Source organism: Ictalurus punctatus, chromosome 10 (genome assembly GCF_001660625.3).
Source record: "Ictalurus punctatus breed USDA103 chromosome 10, Coco_2.0, whole genome shotgun sequence".
NCBI lineage: Eukaryota > Metazoa > Chordata > Actinopteri > Siluriformes > Ictaluridae > Ictalurus > Ictalurus punctatus.
Genome location: NC_030425.2, coordinates 28,329,954 through 28,350,933, shown reverse-complemented (window position 1 = coordinate 28,350,933; position 20,980 = coordinate 28,329,954). Strand labels below are relative to the sequence as shown.

Here is a 20,980-nt window from a genome sequence, read left to right as displayed (position 1 = left end):
CACCTGTAATATCCCTCAGTAACATCTCACCTGTAATATCTCTCAGTAACATCTCACCTGTAATACCCCTCAGTAACATCTCACCTGTAATATCTCTCAGTAACATCTCACCTGTAATACCCCTCAGTAACATCTCACCTGTAATATCTCTCAGTAACATCTCACCTGTAATACCCCTCAGTAACATCTCACCTGTAATACCCCTCAGTAACATCTCACCTGTAATATCCCTCAGTAACATCTCACCTGTAATACCCCTCAGTAACATCTCACCTGTAATACCCCTCAGTAACATCTCACCTGTAATACCCCTCAGTAACATCTCACCTGTAATATCCTTCCAGTAACATCTCACCTGTAATACCCCTCAGTAACATCTCACCTGTAATACCCCTCAGTAACATCTCACCTGTAATATCCCTCAGTAACATCTCACCTGTAATACCCCTCAGTAACATCTCACCTGTAATATCCCTCAGTAACATCTCACCTGTAATATCTCTCAGTAACATCTCACCTGTAATACCCCTCAGTAACATCTCACCTGTAATATCTCTCAGTAACATCTCACCTGTAATACCCCTCAGTAACATCTCACCTGTAATATCTCTCAGTAACATCTCACCTGTAATACCCCTCAGTAACATCTCACCTGTAATACCCCTCAGTAACATCTCACCTGTAATATCCCTCAGTAACATCTCACCTGTAATATCCTTCCAGGAACACCTCACCTGTAATACCCCTCAGTAACATCTCACCTGTAATACCTCTCAGTAACATCTCACCTGTAATACCCCTCAGTAACATCTCACCTGTAATACCCCTCAGTAACATCTCACCTGTAATATCCCTCAGTAACATCTCACCTGTAATATCCCTCAGTAACATCTCACCTGTAATATCCCTCAGTAACATCTCACCTGTAATACCCCTCAGTAACATCTCACCTGTAATATCCTTCCAGGAACATCTCACCTGTAATACCCCTCAGTAACATCTCACCTGTAATATCCCTCAGTAACATCTCACCTGTAATATCCCTCCAGGAACATCTCACCTGTAATACCCCTCAGTAACATCTCACCTGTAATATCCCTCAGTAACATCTCACCTGTAATATCTCTCAGTAACATCTCACCTGTAATATCCTTCCAGGAACATCTCACCTGTAATATCCCTCAGTAACATCTCACCTGTAATACCCCTCAGTAACATCTCACCTGTAATACCCCTCAGTAACATCTCACCTGTAATACCCCTCAGTAACATCTCACCTGTAATACCCCTCAGTAACATCTCACCTGTAATATCCTTCCAGGAACATCTCACCTGTAATATCCCTCAGTAACATCTCACCTGTAATATCCCTCAGTAACATCTCACCTGTAATACCCCTCAGTAACATCTCACCTGTAATACCCCTCAGTAACATCTCACCTGTAATATCCCTCCAGTAACATCTCACCTGTAATACCCCTCAGTAACATCTCACCTGTAATACCCCTCAGTAACATCTCACCTGTAATACCCCTCAGTAACATCTCACCTGTAATACCCCTCAGTAACATCTCACCTGTAATATCCCTCAGTAACATCTCACCTGTAATATCCTTCCAGTAATGTCATTCCAATATAACAATATACCTTCTTACCATCCATCTGCCTTCAAGTAATATTCTTCCAGTACTGTCCGTCTGGTAAAATCCTTCAAGAAATATCCTTCTGGTAAAATTGTAGCTTTCAAATAGGAAAAAAAAAAGCTTGATGCTGATTGGTTAATCCCGTCTCTCCTCATAGCAGTTAATAGCCAATAACTTTTGATTAAATACAATAGGGAATGTGGTGGTGGTATTGTTTTTGGACCTCTGGGGTTGAAATATATTTCACAGGATCGTATGGCACGTAAATTTGACGTCTCGTTATATTCGGTGATTACTTGTGCTAATCCTCGCACTCGTAACAAACAGCCTGCGGGACATGGAGGTGTTTTGGGGTTGTGTATCGTCCAAGGTGTCGACTTTCCACCTGCTCTCGACTCCGTGTAGAGACGCGACGGGAGTGACAAAAGGGGAAAAGGTTTATCTTTGTAAGGAATGGGGGAAAAAAAAAAAAGTCAGAGAAGCAGAAAATGTTCTGGCTCTGTATCCTCTCAGACTTTACTTAGCAGCTGTGATGGATTTGTGAAAACAGTCTCCCGCTGAAACCAGGTCACAAACATCTGGAAGCTGTTCTCCGACTCCTGCAGCGCTTACTTATTGGACCTGAAATCGTTTGAAGATTTATAAAAACACCCCCGAGCCACCGTGCCCTGCTCGTCTTTCTCCACGTCTGATACGGCTACTGTCCTGTTTTGTGGTTTTTAACCAGCCTGTTAGTTCAAAACTCAATACAAAATTATTGGCACCCATCATAATACAGTGCCAGTATCGACGATACTGACATCAACCACGTGTTTTGTGTTAATCGATCGTGGGATGGCGTGGGACGTTTAATTTCGCTTTGTTTATTATTTCCCGGCTTTAGAACGTGCCCGTGAAAACGTTCATGCGTTCAGGCTACTATGCTCGTTTGTTGACTTGTTGAATGATTATGAAATCGTTAGCTACACAAGTTAGCATGGCGTTGCGCTGGAGATGGGTTTGTTTCAGTACGGAAAAGTCTTTCCGTACAGCTGTTAGTAAAGTACGTTTTTGTCTTCATGCCATCAGAATCCCTCAAAAAATGTATACTGAGTAAGAGCTTTTAGTGGTTTTATTTAGTCGCATTTCGATTGTTATTAATTGCGAAATACATCCGAATCGCTGTGATTTTGCTCCGTCTGTTCGTTAGCGTGAAAGTAAAACGCTAGGGTTATGTCTCACGGTATCGCATGGTATTCGATATTGGTATTTGAGAAGATTTTACGTATGCGAGGAAATGAGTACGGTATCCGACTGATACGGAGCACCGCTATCGGAAACGATGCATCCCTAACGGGCATATTATGTGACCGCAGAGTCCTTTCCTGTAGCACTGGAGGCGTAGAGACTGTTCTCCAAGCAGTAGTGCATGTAGACAAGCTCAGCGTTAAAACGACTGTCACGAAACATGCCTCCATCTCTCTGTTGATTTGGGAGTTTGTTCGTCGTCGTTATCTTGGCGAACGATCCGTCTGTGGTTAAGTCGTAACCTCTTGGCAGCAGTAACCAGATTTTTGGATTTTGAGATATCCTCACAGTTGGCTCTTACAGGAGAAGTCATTCACTATGCCGTCAATCTGCACAAGAGCCATAAACGAGCTTTAAATATCAATAATCCTCTGTCATATTTGTGGTCCGGGGGCTTTTAATTTGTATTCAGTTCTCTCTTTTTTTTTTTTTTTTTTTTTTTTTTGTCCATAAAGCTCTTATGGGATTTTGCAAAGTTCAAGTACTGCACTTGGTAGGTTTCTTTTGGGGTGCCAAAATTTTTTGCAGCATATTTGAGCAAAAAATGCAAAACTTTTCTGTCCGTGGTTTCTTAAGGATGCTAAAAGTTTGTTTCTTGACTGTGAGGCCAGGGTTAAACGTGATCTCTTTCTGGCCCTGGAGCAGGAAGAACTGGATCAGGAGAGAATCTCTCTCTCTCTCTCTCTCTCTCTCTCTCTCTCTCTCTCTCTCTCTCTCTCTCTCTCTTTCTTTTTTTTTCTTTTAACACCACTGCTCTGTTGGACTGCACACAAACCCGCTGTGTAGTTTAAACTGTACATGAGCAAGAAAGCGCTGAGTCAGAAACTCCATTTATTTACTAGTAAAACAGTCCTGGCTCATGCAGTGTGGCTGCACTGGATGAACTCCACTGCACTGTGTGGCAGCGTTCCTTTATTTGTGTGGAGGGTGAAAAAGATTGTACGAGCTCACAGGAAGCTGACGCCGGTCACACTTCACGTGCATCTCCTTCCGCTCGGATTGAAAGGATCGCTCTCTCTTTAGAGCCCCCTGCGGACCCATCAATCCGGACACGCCTGACTGGACCGGTGGGCGGGGGCGCCAGAGACATTAAAAATGCACCGAAGTCAAAGAATCTTTCTCACTCCGTACACGTTCCGCGAGGTCACGTCTAAACGACACCGATGAAACAGTCCAGCTACACGATTTCCCATCCAACTTACGAATAGTTTTTTTTTCTCTTTTTCTTATACGTTTTACCAGAATTATTGGCGCCCTTCATTAAAATAATAATAAGTGGCATTTTGATCTTAAGCATATAGGGACACTTTACGGTTTTGTTAAAACGTGCATCCGTTACCGTATATTCAGAGTTTTGTGTACGATATATCTGCAGAAACACTGGTTAATATTTGGGGACACCTCTCTTGGGTAACATAATTATAATCCTGTATATACACTCTTCATTCGATATAAACATAATCAGTCTCACTATAAAGAAATGAATAAATATATTCCCAATATTATGTAAACAAATAGACAGTGGTAGCCTCGTCAAAAAAATAATAATCTACCAACACACTTTAAATAAAATAACCTAGTAGATTAGATCGATTTTACACAATTGAAATCATCTGCGTAATAAAAATATAATAATACACTGTTTAATATGAAAATGAAAGACATCGGGTCATCTCTACGACTTTACTATGATTATCAATAACGCCATCTATGAATATATTAATGAATATGCAAATTAGGAAATGCCTCCATGAACACAGCGATCGCACGCCGGTCTGAGAGCGTACGAGCGAGGTGGCCTCGGCCCACTTCCGAGTGAACCCTTTAGAGAAAGCGATTTGACTCTGAATCGACTCACTGCAGGAAGTGAATCGATTCCCGGATGGTTTATTTATTAACTTATCATCACTTTCTAAACTGATCCAAAGGACGAAGCTGTAGTTGTGTAGAAATGCTGTATGTTCTGGAGGAGCAAGAAGAGTCTAGTTATTTATATCATGATCTAAATGTTTATCTCCGTGTTCTCACTGCTCAGGAGATTTTTCCACTGCTGTTTCTCTGAGTAGTGAGTGCGAGAATCTTACAAGGACTTTTTCAGCCCTGCACGATGAACACAATGAAGTGTGCACTTCAGTTCTGTTTTATTTTCCATGCCTCACTCAAAATCCTGCTTCCTGCTTCCACTGACTCGTTCTGCGCTACAGTAGAATGGATAAAACGGTCCTGATATCGTGACCTTGTGACCTCCAGGAAAGCCAGGAAACGTATCAGGAAGCTATCTGAGTGGCAGCACGACGCTCAATCATGCTTGTTGCGCTAGGGTTTTTGTGCAGACCGTTGTGCTCATGGGCGTGTCTGGTTGTTTGCAGATTGTCTGGGCCACCACCAACCGCGTGGGTTGTGCTGTCCACGTGTGTCCAAGCATGAACGTGTGGGGGGAGACGTGGGAGAACGCCGTCTACCTCGTATGCAACTACTCGCCAAAGTAAGTCACGTGCACCCGCTAACTCTTTCCACTGACATCACATCTGTCCACTTAAATATAATAAACCACTTAATCCTGGCCTCTTGAGAAGAACAGGACTGGAAGGACAAGGTTCCGTCTAGTGGGAAAACAGAAAAATGTCTCGAGTTAGGGAAAGAATAATGCTACGCAAGCTGATTAGTTCCAGACTTTCCTGATCATTTAATCGCCGGTTTCTATTTGGATGGTGTTTTCTGGAGAACCTGACTTGGTGAAAATGTCCAGACAACTTTAAAGCGATTAAGTTCTCAGTCACGTATATAATCGCTCCATGACTGGTTCTGACCCGGTTGTGTGGTCTCCATCAGGGGAAACTGGATCGGCGAGGCGCCCTACCAGCACGGACGTCCCTGTTCTCAGTGTCCTCCCAGCTACGGTGGAGTCTGCAAAGACAACCTGTGCTACAAGGGTAATTGTTTAAATTAGTTTTTTATGTGCAAGTCAAAACGGTCCACAACTCATCCTACTCTAAAGAATGTGTTTTAACTCCTAAAGGATGATCTTGGGTATTTGTAGGCACCGTGTCTTTTCTGGTTCACAAATCATAAACGTCTTAACGCGTATATAATTAAAATCGATAGAACTGGCTCTTTAGCTTCGGAACCAAAGGATGGAGGGGAAAAAAAAAAATCAACCAAGCTGCGTTCTAACATGTCTTCCAGTCATTTAATAATTCCTGTAATGTTTTGCATCTCATTTGCATATCGTTTGTCCCACCCACTTAACTTCACCTCCTATCACTGTTAATCACCAGACAGACGTCTAGCCTCTTTGTCGCATTACATTGACGTGAACCCGGGGTAAGACTCGATCCGTCCCGGGATTCACTTGGAAGCTGACGCTATATTCAGTGAAATATTCCATTCTTACTCCTCCACAAACTAATAATAATAATTGATGAAGCCGCCCACCGAGCTTGATTGACAGGTTGACTTACAGTAAATTGTACTAACAATGAAAGTGACATGAAATCAATCCATAGAGTAAATAAAACAGCTAGTCAATACAAACCATAGAAACCAAATGATATATTAGTATACGTATGTGGACGATGTTTGCTTTAAAGAACAACATTAACGGACAGTGTAACCGTAGCAACGCTCTTACCAGCCCTAGCTAGTATGAGCTAACTGACTAGCCTAGCTCGCTTTGTAAATATATATTAGATTTATGATGATCAGTAAATGGAGATGAAATAAACATCGTGGTGATATATATAAAGGCAGAAACGCTAAAGAAATTCGAGCTGCTCGTGGGACGTCACGTGACGTACTCGTGAACATCCCACAAATACACGTGCTGTTATATTTATTTACATTGCAACATTGGAATACTGGCACATTTTCGATTCAACGTCTCATGTTTGATCACTAAGACGAGAGCTTTTCAGCTGTACTTTGCCGTCCATGTTTGTTTTTCTCTCCTCACGATTGGTCGAGAGGTAATAAAAAAAAAAAAAAAAAAAGCTTGACATCACAGCAGTTCTGAAAAAGAACACGCCCTAAGATAACGAAAGCACGTTAAGATTGAACACTTTGCTAATTTATACCTCTGCGATTCGAAATGGCATGCTTCTTTTCAGGAACTCCTCAACGCCCTGAGACTCCAGACATGAATGAGGTGGAGAAGCCTCAGGTTCCTGTGCAGGTGGAGATCCCTCAATCCAGACCTGCTTCCAGGACCAAACCCAAACCTTCTACACCCAAAAAGCCCACGCCGCCTAAGACCACTCGCACCAACTTCCTGAGTAAGAGCTGTCCGTTTATTTATACACGTGTTTACATCGTCACAGCTGTACCACAAATCCCTCGTTCTGATTATGTCATCGTTTCTATAGTAACAGCTCATTCAGAGACTTGTATAGCGGATGATCTTTAAAAAAAAAAAAGAAAAAGGTCAAATTGTTTAAACGACGAAGCTTTGTGTGAGGAGATGTTTATGTAACGTTCACGGAAGGAGTCTCCAGTGTCGGTGCTTTGGAACAGTCAAAAGGAACGGCCGTTTATAGCAGCTTTGACTTCGAGATGTTGGGCGAGATTAAATGTAACTATAAAGGGATAAAAAACACGGTGTTGTTCAGTAATACGTTAAGGATCGTAAACGTTGTCGAGTTGCTGCGGTGTTAGAGGAATGAAAGTCTTCGGGAAGTGCCGTCATGTCGGGGTCGTAACAGGAACTCGGCTTCGTGTTGACTTCATTGGGGGAGGGACTTTTGCTTGTCTTGCCTACTGTACACATGTATTATTGTTTGCACTGCAGCTCAAAACATCAAGTGCGAGACGAAGATGAGGGACAAGTGCAAAGGCGCAACCTGTAACAGGTCAGTTAGACAATCTCACATCGCACCTCAGACTGTACTGTACTGTAGACATCCACCGATTAAACCCCATGTGCACTTCCTGCAGGTACAACTGCCCCGCGAACTGCTTATACAGCAACGCTAAAGTGTGGGGCACGCTGTACTACGACGTGGTACGTCTCTCGGGTCCTTCTCGACGCGGATTTGTCTTTTTTTATTTTTCTTTTCCTCGACTTGCGTCTGAAGATTTTTTTTCCTCTCTCTCTCTCTTTCTGATTCTTCCAGCAATCCAGTATTTGCCGTGCTGCCATCCATTACGGGGTCATCGATAATAACGGAGGCCTGGTGGAGGTCGCAAGGAAAGACAGTTTCCCGTTCTTCGTTAAAGCCACGAAGAACGGCGTCGAGTCTTTCAGGTAAAACAATCAGCTGAGGTAACAGTAACTCTGAGTCATGACACCACCCAGGCGTTGATTATTTTCCTACAGCGGTGGCGTGACGCTGAGTGTATTATTTCTTACTAATATGGGGGCAGTGATGGCTTGGCAGTTAAGGCGCTGGGTTGCTGATCGGAAGGTCGGGGGTTCGAGCCCCGGCACTGCCAAGCTGCCTCTGTTGGGCCCTTGAGCAAGGCCCTTAACCCTCTCTGCTCCAGGGGGCGCTGTATCATGGCTGACCCTGCGCTCTGACCCCAACTTCCTGACATGCTGGGGTATGCGAAGAAAACAATTTCACTGTGCTGTGATGTACACGTGATCAATAAAGACTCGTTATAATCAATAATGGATGACCTACTGTACTGTAATATCACATATTGAACTGTTATCTTCACTACCGTATGAATCTGTTACGTGCAAAAATGTCTTAATCTGACAGCTCCACGTTTTCTCTTCACAGTAAATATAAAACCGCCAACGCATTCCTTGTAGCAAAAGTGGAAAGTAAGTGAAGCGAATCTCCTCACGAGTGAAATATCGTGTATCATTCCTGTATCCTGTCTGTATGCACAGACGTAACACGAGCGATGTTTGTTTGTTTGTTTGTTTGTTCGTTAACTCACAGTAAAATCGGTCGACTGCTACACCACGGTGGCCGATATTTGCCCCTTCAGCGACCAGCACAGCACCTGCCCAAGGTAACACACATCGAACAAAGTATTTATAGTATATTAAATTCGGGATCATGGATGAATTCTGGATCGTGATTGGTCAGGTGTCGATTTAATTTCCTATAACAGCAGGTCCGATAGCCGTGCAGCTGCAAATCACAGGCCTGTATACGTGAACGCGCTCGGACGTTATAATACGTTTAGCGTTTCTATAGCAACAGCTCATTCGCTTCGCTCGGATTTTTCGAAAAAATGCGTATAATCGGCGACGTCGTGACGTTTTCTGTAAGGAGACGTTGGTTTAACGTTTATGGAAGGAGTCTCCAGTTTCCGACATCTTCACGACGGAGGAGTTTTACACTTCTTTGCGGTTTCTCGGTAGCGTGCGTAACAGACTGCGTTTTTATTTTTGGTCTTCTTACCTTCGAGAGAGAGAAAAGAAGACGGAAGCTGGTGAGTGAACGACTTTATACCGGTTTGTAGCCGCCATAGCGTAAGTGACGACAGGAAAGAACGTGATTCGCGGATGCCGTTCATCGCTTAACCAAAAATATGTCCTCTTTGCTGTGGTATACGAGGAATGAAAGAGTTCAGGACGAGGGTAGAAAAGAAAAAAAAAAAGTAAAGTCATGTGGTCCAACTTGAAGTCATTTGGGTAGTAAGTCTTTTTTTCATTCGGTCCAGGTCACGTGATCCTTTCGTTCTTATCCACGACGAAACACATCTACATCACAGAACTGAAGTTCCTGTTCTTTAACTCTTCATTTAATTGCCGTTCTTTTTGTCTTATTCAGGGTCCGGTGCCCAGACAGCTGTAAGAATCAGCCTTCGTACTGGTCTCCAGTGATCGGCACTGGCGTCTACGCTGACGTGAGTAGCTCCTCTCTCTGCTTTGGGTGTTAATGGAGGTTCGGTTTAATGTGGAGGTATTGAAATATTAAAAATGGCCATTTCAGACCTGCTAACCTGTACACCGACTTGCGTAGGAGCTTCGCGTTTTAACCACGTAATGCAAAAAGAGCGGTGTTCTTCGTACGAATCCGGAATAACCGACGGTCGAAGCGGCACCCTTGCTTTTTGTCTGTCATTTCATTACAGTGATTTAAAAAAAAAAAAAAAAAAACTTCATTACAGTGAACCAAACTCTATTAACATATATCTGACTTTAAAGACCATTAAATGAGTATACAGTTAACGATATAAGCTACTTTTTCACTATTTACTTAGAAAACGTAACTAGAAAAAAGAAATAGGACGACAACTGGGCTTCAATTCTAGGACCTTAAAAACGATTTGAACGTCAATTCTAACCGTACAATGATTTAAAGCGCTGTCAGTTCGCTTTGCTGTCCTGCGACGTGCGGTCATGGCTTGACCAGGGACGCCAGAGCCGTAGTTTTTTAAAAGGATTACGTTCGAAAACGTGCCGTTACGTCGCGTACTGTCCGCAGCGTTCTGCCGGAGTACAAGTCTTATTTGTACGTCGTTTTATTTTATAATGGATAAGGTTGGGGGGGGGGGGGGGGGGGGGTTTCAGATACGTCCGCTGTTGTGTCACTGCAGTCAAAAAGGATCTGTCTGCGAGAACCAGAGTAAAGAATAGGATTCCCGTGGAGAAGAACAGTACACGTTTTATCGGTTTAAACACCGTTATCGTTTTTACACACACACACACACACACACACACAACGTTTAGCGTGCCAAATCACTCAGCAAATATGTTGTGCTTGCAATTCCTTGCCATATGCGGTACATCACATCATTATTGAATTTTTATTCGTGCTCTAAACCAATCACAGTGAATATATCGGCAGTCGCGTTTGACTCTTAACTCGTGATATGGGCCAGATCGCATCTTCACAGACTACTACTTACTTCTTAAAAGTAAACAGTTCATTAATCAATCAAATAATCTATAATCATATATCTATAATCTATTGCGTTCTATTATTTAATTTATTTCATGTCTCTCTTTCAGATCGTGATATCAGATCTAATTACACAGTTTATTTGAAACTAATGATTACATAATAAATCCCGTCATTAATTATTTATTTTGAGAATGTGTTATATATATATTTTTTTGCATATTATATATTATTTCATGGGTCAAATATTTGTCTTTATTAGTAACCTCAGACCTGATGATCAAATTTTAAAATAAGTGTTAAATTACAGTGTAAAACCTAGACATTTGATTCATTTATTTGTTTGTTGGTTTGTACAATCTCTCCGTCGTGTGTTTATATCGCATATTATTTCATTTATCAGATGATTTTTTTTTATTTAAAGGAGATTATTCGATCATTACACAGGTCGATACGCATTATTTACGAGATTATATAATCCACAAACCGTTAGTCATTCGATGTTTGAAATTGTCTCCGTTAGCATTATAATAATGAAAGTTTTGCTCGGTAAATAAATGAATCAGTAAATCAGTGAATAAATTAATGCTCGAAAAAGAAGCACACTTTATTTTAAAATGAAGCTATTCTAAAAATAAAAATGTCTTTATAAAAAAAAAAAAAAAAAAAAAAAAGTAAAATTGGCCTAAAAATGAATCCTGGAATTATTTATACTGATCTCCTGTGAAATATTACAAACATTCGTCTTTAACAGAGATGTATTTTTTTTTAACTTCTTAAAATAACATATTTTTACAGTGCAATCTCAGTTCATCTCCCTGAGCCCCAGGCTTAAACTTCTTAATCCTTTTCTCTCAAAGCAGGCCTCACTTTATTCATTATTATAAACTATTTTTGTTTGTCATCAGGAATGGCTTAAAGAGCTACAGTTGCAGTCGACGCGATTCATCCCCCAGTGCAAATCAGGTTTATTGTGAAGACGTACAGGCTTCCAGCTGTTTGCGATGAACACATCAAACAAAAGCAAGTGAAATAGTTCGAACGTTTCAAGTGGTTTCAACAAATTCACCTGGAAATGCGACTTATAATGATTTCTCCGGTCTCAAAAGTATTCACCCCCCTGAATGGAATCCCTCACAACAGCACGAATATGCAGAACAGGTGTCGTCTCAAGCTAATCAAGGGCTTCGTTAGTTGCAGCAGGTGCGCTTGAGCTGGAACACATGAAATACCTGAACTGGCTAGGGGTAGAACACGTATGAAATACCTGGACGGAGCAGGAAAAGGAAGATATCGACGGCTGCAGGCAGATGTCTGAGAAGGGAGGTTGTGAAAAACCCTCGAGTGACTGTAAAAGACCTGCAGCGAGACCTGGTGTAACAGGCGCTGAGGTTTCGGTGAGCACAGTAAGGAGCGTACTAAACGCAGAAGGTTTCCGTGCCAGAACTCCGAGACGTTCACCGCTACTGACCCAAAAGCACAAGAAAAGTCGCTCAAAATCATATAAATAATCCACAGAAGTTTTGGGAATCTGTTCTGTGGAGCGATGAAACAACACTGGAACTTTTCAGCACGATGGATCAGCGGTACGTCAGGAGGAAGAAGAGTGAAGAAAGAACACTCTGTACACAGTCGAGCATGGTGGGGGCTCGGTGATGCTCTGCGGCTGCTTTGCGTCCTCCGGCACTGGAAACCTGCAGCGTGTGGAAGCCGAGACGGATTCATTGAAGTATCAGGATATCCTAGGAGAAAACTTCACCCCGTCTGTGAGGAAGCTGAAGCTTGTGCATCATCGGACTTTCCATCAGGACGATGATCCAAAACATACCTCAAATTCCACCAAGGCTTCAAGAAGTTCTGGAAGATTCTACAGGGCCGTCACAGTCACCTGACTTGAACCCCATGGAAAATCTCTGGTGGGATTTGAAGAAGGCGGTCGCAGCACGCAAACCCAAGAATATTACTGACCTGGAGGACGTTCCTCATGAGGAACGGGAGAAGATTCCTCAGGAACGCTGCCAGAAGATCTGCATCTCGTTTACAGCAGGTCATAACAGTGAAAGGAGCTCTACTAAGTACTAAAGATGCTCTCCATGCAGGGGTTGAATCATTTTGAGACTGGAGAAATCGTTATACGTTGCATTTTCAGTTGAATTTGTTGAAACCACTTGAAGCGTTCGTCGTGTTGAACGATTTCACTTGCTTTTGTTTGATTTGTTCATCGCAAACCGCTGAATGTTTGTATCATTTGACAGTGAACCTGATTTGCAGTGGGGATTGAATCATTTTGATTGCAGTGGTATCAAATCAAATCAACATCTGTTAGAGAAAATCTATGGAATGAATGAAGGGTAAACTGATCGCGGCTGCTCTCGCAATTGTCCTTGGCTGCCCTGTGTCCTCCTCTGACATGCTGATCCTCATTGTCTGAGAGGGATAAAGTTCTAATAGACTTATGCCTGTCTGAGCCACTCACATTTGCTGGAAGTGAACTTGGACACACTCGCTGCTGCGTTTTGGCATGTTTATCGCATTCTTCTGTCAAAGCCCCGGGTCTGTCCAGCTGGCCACGGATCAGAGCTCTCTCTTGGGACTCGGACGCAAGTCAAACCCTAGCTTCTCAGTGTCCTGAAGCTACTTTACAGTTTCCTTCAAAATAAATGTGACGTTTAAATGATATATTTCTCTTGGATGCTGTTTCAGATAGTATAGTTTTGGACACTAAGGGCATGTTTTTCCATTTAAAGCGCTCACAGTACTTCTGTAGAAAAGTGATTAGGGGGTGGAGCTATGTATAAGCTTGTATAAGGTTTGGGATGCCCATAAATAATAAGATCCTGAGTTTTGGACATCCAAAAGAGGGTGAGTGAATTGTTGGATGGCGTGAGGAAAACCGTCCACACTTGATGTGTTTCCATTCAAATGTTTTGCATTTTATTCAGGCCTTTTTTTTAAATTCCAGACTTTTAAAAAAAAAAAAAAAATTTGCATAAAAGTGTTGGATGGTAAACTTCATGCAGTCCCTTCAAGAGTTGAGACGCAGCAAAGCTCTGAAGTTTAACATCATTTTGTTCCACCAGCGTATCCATAAATGGGCTGGTTCTGATCCTTCTGAACCCTAAATTCCATCCTATACCCTACATTTAAAAAAAATTCTTATGCATTCTCATGTGGCCCCCTGGTGGCTCGGAGGTCTGACCGAGTTCTAGAGAAGTGGGTGGATTTTGAGACCCAGCGGCCTTCACCGCCTCTTCTAGGCAGGAACTGAAAAGAGTACTACTTTAGACTCCAGATAAGAACTGTATGTGCTGGACTGGTCCAGCGTTGCCCTCAAACCCGTTGAGCGGGTCATGTGATGTCATCTGTCTGCGTTCTCACACACTGAGCTCATCTATTTTCCTTTAGAAGGTCATGTTGAACTTGGTCGATTCACTGGAATGCCATTCAGTATCTGTGGATTTGGTCTTTTCTGTCCATTGCACAAGCACAGAGGATATATTTTTCTGGGATTTTATGTGTGTGTGAAGTGAACGATGGATGTGTGAGGAACAGCAGCAGATGTGTGCACAAAGTGTGGCGGTATTAAACTGTAGGTGTGAAGGTCAGCGGAACATCAGCTGGTGTAATGGAACCGAAGAGACTCGGCTATCGAGTCCGAGTCGACTCTTTATTCCCAGCACCTTTATTTGGAGAATTGACTCTTTTTTTTTTTTCTTTTGGCATCATCTGAGTAAACGGTACAAGTGTAAGATCTGCCGTTTGTATTCCTTACAGAGCTCTAGCATCTGCCGGGCCGCTCTCCACGCCGGCGTGATCAAAGCTTCAGGAGGATATCTGGACATCTTGGCTATGGATAAGAAGAACAGCTACACGGGCAGCCTGAAGAACGGCGTTCAGTCTGAAAGGTACTTGCTTCTCGTTCATTCCTCTGAGCTTTTCATCTCCGAGTGCGTAAAGTAAGAACGTGTGGTCGGACCACACGCAAGCCTCTAGCTTCCTTACGCGAGCAGGACCATTCAACGAGCATCGACAAAATCCAGCCCAACCTTGTTGAACTGAAGGTGGACCGCGACTCTTTCTCACGTGATGCTAGCCACGGCTCGTGCGCCTCATTAACAAGAAAATAATCACACGCTCTCGAGTTACCGTCTCCGTCTGCTCTCACGGCCCGACTCACCCGATAATTACAGGCGATCTGAAACCAGACGCCTTGTTTTTATCCCCGCGTTCTCCGATGTGGTGCGGCATGAAGGCCGCTCTGCTAATGAATTCATAACAAAGCAAACACGCCAAGCACAATAGTCAATAAAGCTCATTTCATTTGAACAAGATCATAACACCAGTAACAACGAGCTGGTGTTTGAGTTTCCACTTCAGTCTTCCAAGAAATCGTATTGAACTATTACCTAGATGGAATAAGTTAGGACCCTCTAGCAATGTATCCTCTATATCAAGGGTTCTCAAACGTTCTACTATCTAATAAAAATGGAATTACAGGAGCGCACGGTGGTTTAGTGGTTAGCACGTTTGCCTCACACCTCCAGGGTCGGGGGTTCGATTCCCACCGTGTGTGGAGTTTGCATGTTCTCCCCGTGCAGCGGGGGTTTCCTCCCCCAGTCCAAAGACATGCATGGTAGGCTGATTGGCGTGTCCAAAGTGTCCGTAGTGTATGAATGTGTATGTGATTGTGCCCTGCGATGGATTGGCACCCTGTCCAGACTGTACCCCGCCTTGTGCCCCATGCTCCCTGGGATAGTCTCCAGGTTTCCCCGCGACCCTCAAAAGGATAAACGGTATAGAAAATGGATGGATGGATGGAAGGAATTAAATTACAGGCTCCCTTAATACAGCTTCATTTTACAAAATGTTCCAAAAATTTAAGCACGTTATTTAAACATATAATATACAGTATGATTTTGACAGTTTATTTGCGTAAGAGTGTGTGTTGTTTTTTTTTCCTCATGAATTTTTCCCCATTATTATTGAACTCAAAATATTTAGATTTCATTACCTTCGATGATGGAGGGATGCGGTTTCTGTTACTGTTAGAAGACTGCGGACCCTCCGTGAACCCCACTATGAGAATCACTTCGAGATATTATGAATGCATTAACATACAGCACGTGTATTCCGTTCATAAGAGCTTTCATGTTTTTAAAACGGTTTATTCTGACGTGTAAAAGGCACGAGACTAAAATCCAGACATTGAAAAGACCTTCATTAGGAAAGCGGTATATTCCGAGATAAAGCTACTGTTTATATCACTATTACTATGACATAAATCTAACCGAACTAGCATTCAGCAAGCTATGCTAGTCAGTTAGCCAAGCTAGACTGGTAAGAGCGTTGTCATGGTGACCCTGTGCACATTTTGCTCATATTAGCTGAGTGTTCCCTGTCTCCTTTCCAGTAAATCCCAGTCACAAGGTGGGTCCTTCCGCGTCTTCACGGTTCGAGAGTGATGCGCCCGTACACACAGGGTCTCCCGTCCACTTCTCCAGGGACACACAGTCTTCTCATCAGGACTAAAAAACTCATTCGTCTACCGACTTCATCTGGAATTGTCTCTCTTGAGTGAGAGCGAAGGGACCCACGTCACCAGCGGACCTCCCTTCCTCGTCATTTTCCATCCGGATCATTCCCAATATCTTCTTACTCTTTCATTTTTATACCCTTTACACGTATGTGGCTGAAAGGACGATGTTTACCAGCAGTGCTGGTTTTATATATTCAGTCATTTTATGATCTTTTACGAAAGAATATAAATATATTGATCACACTGTATTTAATCGTCGTTTTTGTTTTGTACAGCTTTTCTTTGGGATTTTTCTCTGCGCTGCACTTTCCCACCTCTAGCTTGTCTTCTGGCATTGTTTTTTGAATTGAATTGAGTTTTCTTTTTAGCCCGCCCAGTCTGTATAGTGCGGGGTGGCAGGCGAGCAAGGCATCGGCGCTCGGCGTCTGTGGGAATAGCACATCACCGTGAGCTTTGTTCTCCTGGCCAGAGGAACCTTCGTGAACTCTGGGGGGGGGACGGGTTCTCTGTGGAGGAACGGGAAAGCAAGGAGGCAAAAAGGCAACACTCCAAAGAAAAGAAACTTTTCCTGGAGGATTGTGTTAAAGCTTTCCAGAATCAATAACACGTTAAAGTTTGACCCAGAGTGCAAAAACAATGAAGTGGCCTTCGAGAAGTCCGAGCAGCCGGCCAGATTTCTGCCTTGGTAGCATCCCAGCTAACAGAGACGTGTCAGTAGGTGTTGATTCATTTCCTATAACAGCAGCTCTGACCGCATGCGCTCGTTGTAATATTCGAATACCGTTTCTATAGTAACAGCTCGATCACACGGACTTGTACTGAGGACAGAAGTTAATAATAAACTGCGAACAATAATAAGCCATCACCACTGATTATTTTCCCATAACAGCAGGCCCTAAAGTGTTTAATTCCTTATGTAACATTGAGAAATGTATCCTAAAAGTCCTGAAAAGGTTCAGCGGTAAAGATTAAAAAAAAAATATATTTTGAATATGTATTTATTATTATGGTTACACACACACACACACACACCGTTGCAATGTTTGTGAAACGTTTGTGTTAGCATTGCTACAACTGAAAATTGGTGCATTGTCTTCATCGGAATGCTTAAATGTTTACGATTTTATTTATCATTCCCTTTTTAAGGTTGCTTTCGCGTCTGGCGGCGAAGGTTAACGTGAACAGCATTAAAAACCGTTCTGTCTGGTCAAAGACGTCTGAAACCTCGCACTTGACTCGCGCAGTGAATTTGATGAAGCCGTCGGATAGCTACGCGCCGAAGCAAAACGGAAATAAGCCTAATCAGTCCGGTTTGCGATCAAATACCGGCTTTCGAAATGTCCCTGAAATGATGTTTTCCCAGACTTCCACATATCTCTGGATTTTGCCACAATCCAAATTTAAGCTTAAGGTTTAGTGTGTGTGTAAAAGTCGATATTTTCTCTCCATCTGCCTTACTTTCTGTTTTTCTCGCTGTCTCCATGTCTTCATGTGCTACCTCAATCTTTTGCTACAGCTGAAGGGTTATATGGCGTTTAAAGTAATTTGGGGGGAAAATTCTTTGTACAGATTTTAAAATTGTGTAAATATTTTTTGATTTATGACTGTTTAAAAAAACAAACAAACAAACAAACAAACAAACAAAAAAAACCCCAAAATAATTGTGGATGTGAAGGTATGTTTTCTATGAAAGTCTGTTTTTGTGCTTTTGTATCTTTTTTTATTATTACATTGTTTTTAAAAATGCCGAAAAAAAAAAAAACAGTGGCAAATCGATATTTCTTTCCGCATAACCTTTATTTTTTTAATGAAGAGCAGCAGAGTCTTGGACGTGATTCGTTCCTGAAGCGACTCCAAGGTTTGGGTGCTGAACTCCAGTGATTTTTAATTTTTTCTCACTTGGCATCTGCCACAGGTAGTGAAAGCTATTTTTGCACAAAAAGAAACTGAAAATAAAGTGATATACCTTGGTTGATCGTCTCGTGTTCTTTTGAATAACGACCCACTACAATCCTGTTAATGTATATCGAAGATCACACAAGTCATGTGACCTGTTCATGTTCGTGTTTTCCCTCCTCTAACACGTAGACTCAAGGATGCCCCGTTAATGAGCCGATTAGTCGACTCGGTGGATAAAACGATAAAGTATGCAGGATCGGGGTATTCTAATACCAAATTTAGGAAGCACTGTGCATACAAGACCACCCAAGAAACGCTGGTTAACCTTGAACACTGGTCCAAAGCCAAGAAGAACACTTTTTTTTTTTTTTTTTTTTTTTGCTATGGGCCTAGCGTGATCTGGAACAGTGCATATTAAAACAAATGGTTCACCTTGGCCTGGGTCATTGGACCAGTACCATCATAAAACTGAGGTCTCTCGACACCAGAGCCTGAACAGAAAGACAGAGTACAGTAAAGGTTCTGAGATAAAGTTTATATGATATGAATAAATTTGACATTTCTGCCGCTAAACGAATCACGGCACTTTAACACTAACGAAAACGTGCCGTGTTCACACACGTCCGTAATTAAAAGCGAAGTGATGTTAGCTTGGCGGAGTGGATATTTCATCTGGATTTCACAGAGACAGCGAGTCCAAAAATCATAGACTTTAATGTGTGTGTATAAGAATTCAATAGAATCATTACTGAAATGTCAGTGTAAAAGTATCACTTCGCGAGACTGATGATCTTGCAACAGAAATCCGCTCTGGACCTTCGTAGGAATTTGACTGTTCGTCCCAGGAAAATATCTAATACTCTAAAATTCTAGTCTTATAATATTCCAATGCTAAAAAAAATAATAAATAAGGTCCATCTTGGAAAAAATAAATAAAACAAAAACAGTCATGTTTGATAAAAGAACTACTTTTGGAGTCAAAGAAATTGCAATAAATGATCAAATAGAAAGTAATAGTTGGGGAAATATCTGTTTTTGGCTTTGTACGCAAGCATCGGCGTCGCAGTAGTCCAATCATAAGATGACCACAGGTCTGAACAACCATCTGAGTGAGTGGCCTTTGAGGTGAAAGACGAGGAAAAGAAAGACGAGGATGAGCATACACAGCACAATGAACAAATACGGGACGATATGACCTCGCTGAGAAAGTGGGATACGCTGTAGGAGGGAAATAAAAGAAGACCCAGCACTGAACCGTTGGCACTTTAGATACATTACAGATATTCTCAAACCTGTCCAGCACATTTTGTACGTCTTCCTCATCTAACACACCTCGTTCATCTCAGCAGCTCATTAGTACAGACTGCAAGACCTGAATTGGGTGGGTCAGATAATGGAGACGTACACAGTGTGCAGTGCTGGGGGTCGTCCAGGACAGGTTTGAGGACCCCTGGTCTAGAGCATGGTGGAAAGGGTCTAGGGGACAAGGAGGGGATGTGAGGGCTAGGATTGCTGGGTGAGGGAAGATGCAGAATCTCTTATGGATAAAAACATGTTAAGCAGTTAGATAGGAAGGAAGGGGATTGTTGAAAAATAAAGCTCTCTTACCATGAGACACTTTAGGTGCTAAACTGTGACTCAGTCAACATGTGTATCCAAGCTGTAAGTAATCTACAGAGCACGGTGTTGGGTTGTTATATGTGTGAAGTTGACGGTGTAAGGGAAAGCACCTCTGGGCGTGTTAGCCGTCATCGCGGCCTCGTGTCCAGGAGTTAATGAGGCAACACTGCTGTGAGCACTTCCTAACAAAAATTCTCGTGTGTGTGTGTGTGTTTTCAGAATGGAAAAGCCGCTGTGTCACTAACTCATCCGGCTCGAATGTGAAAACACGCAGCTGTGTTTACATCAGCCGGAATTAATTCATTTCCCTTGCAGATTCCAAATGAGCTGTTTACAAGAACCCCAATTTACTCGGACTGTTGAAAAATCTCCGTTTGAGTTTAGATCTCAGTAGGTCTCAATAAGGAAAACATCACCATAACAACACCACCAATTGTGTGAATCCTGTTCGAGCGTGACAGGTAGCTAACGTTAGCTCGAGCTTGTCCCAGGAAAATGCACACCAAGTGGCTTTTCTTGAACAGGATTTGGGAGAAGTAGAATTTGTGTCATGGTTTATTCGGCTTTGAAATGTTCGCTGGATGCCCCTGAACCCCAATCCAAACAAATCTTTAAAAGGCGGGCTGACTCCATGAGTTTGGGTAAGTTTACTTATAAGGAGACGCACTAAATGTTTCTCACATAATTGTTGGTATATATTTCTATGTATAATTCACAAGGAGGCCTAATTAATCATAAGCAAGTCCTCATGAGGAGTTCATCATTGTAGTGTTGCACGTATTTCGATCAGATTCTTGCAGTGGGATGGACTGTGTGGTTTTTGGGAGTGGTGGCTAAGTGGGCGAGGCCACCACCACCAATCTGCCACGCTTGGGATCCTGAGAAAGATCCTTAACCCTCATCTGCTCAGTTGTATCCTCTCAGTTATAAATCTCTTCGGATGAAAACATCAGCCAAATGAGCAAAATGTAAACGTTTAGCGTGATGAAAACAACATCATTATGCAGAACATCATTATGTTCTGTAAATGCAAACAGGTCATATACAAGATGACTTCTGCGTCTGTGGCTCAGGTGGTAGACAATTAGTGGTCCACTAATTGTAGGGTTGGCGGTTCGATTCCCGGCACACATGACTCCACATGTCTCCACATGTCTCCATAAGTCTCCACATGACTCCACACGTCTCCACACGAC

The 20,980-nt window shown here is 42.4% G+C and overlaps 1 protein-coding gene across 1 annotated transcript in view; it reads left to right on the top strand.

The window, feature by feature from the left end:
- Window positions 1-18,235, top strand: part of crispld2 (cysteine-rich secretory protein LCCL domain containing 2) — a 32,691-nt gene extending 14,456 nt beyond the window's left edge. The window contains exons 5-15 of the mRNA XM_017477531.3: window positions 5,300-5,415; window positions 5,763-5,863; window positions 7,037-7,201; window positions 7,714-7,774; window positions 7,860-7,926; window positions 8,039-8,169; window positions 8,651-8,694; window positions 8,816-8,888; window positions 9,656-9,731; window positions 14,504-14,634; window positions 16,140-18,235. Coding sequence (XP_017333020.1) covers window positions 5,300-5,415; window positions 5,763-5,863; window positions 7,037-7,201; window positions 7,714-7,774; window positions 7,860-7,926; window positions 8,039-8,169; window positions 8,651-8,694; window positions 8,816-8,888; window positions 9,656-9,731; window positions 14,504-14,634; window positions 16,140-16,191 — 1,017 coding nt within the window. The 3' untranslated portion in view covers window positions 16,192-18,235. The remainder of the gene's footprint in view (window positions 1-5,299; window positions 5,416-5,762; window positions 5,864-7,036; window positions 7,202-7,713; window positions 7,775-7,859; window positions 7,927-8,038; window positions 8,170-8,650; window positions 8,695-8,815; window positions 8,889-9,655; window positions 9,732-14,503; window positions 14,635-16,139) is intronic.
- Window positions 18,236-20,980: the final 2,745 nt, after the last annotated feature.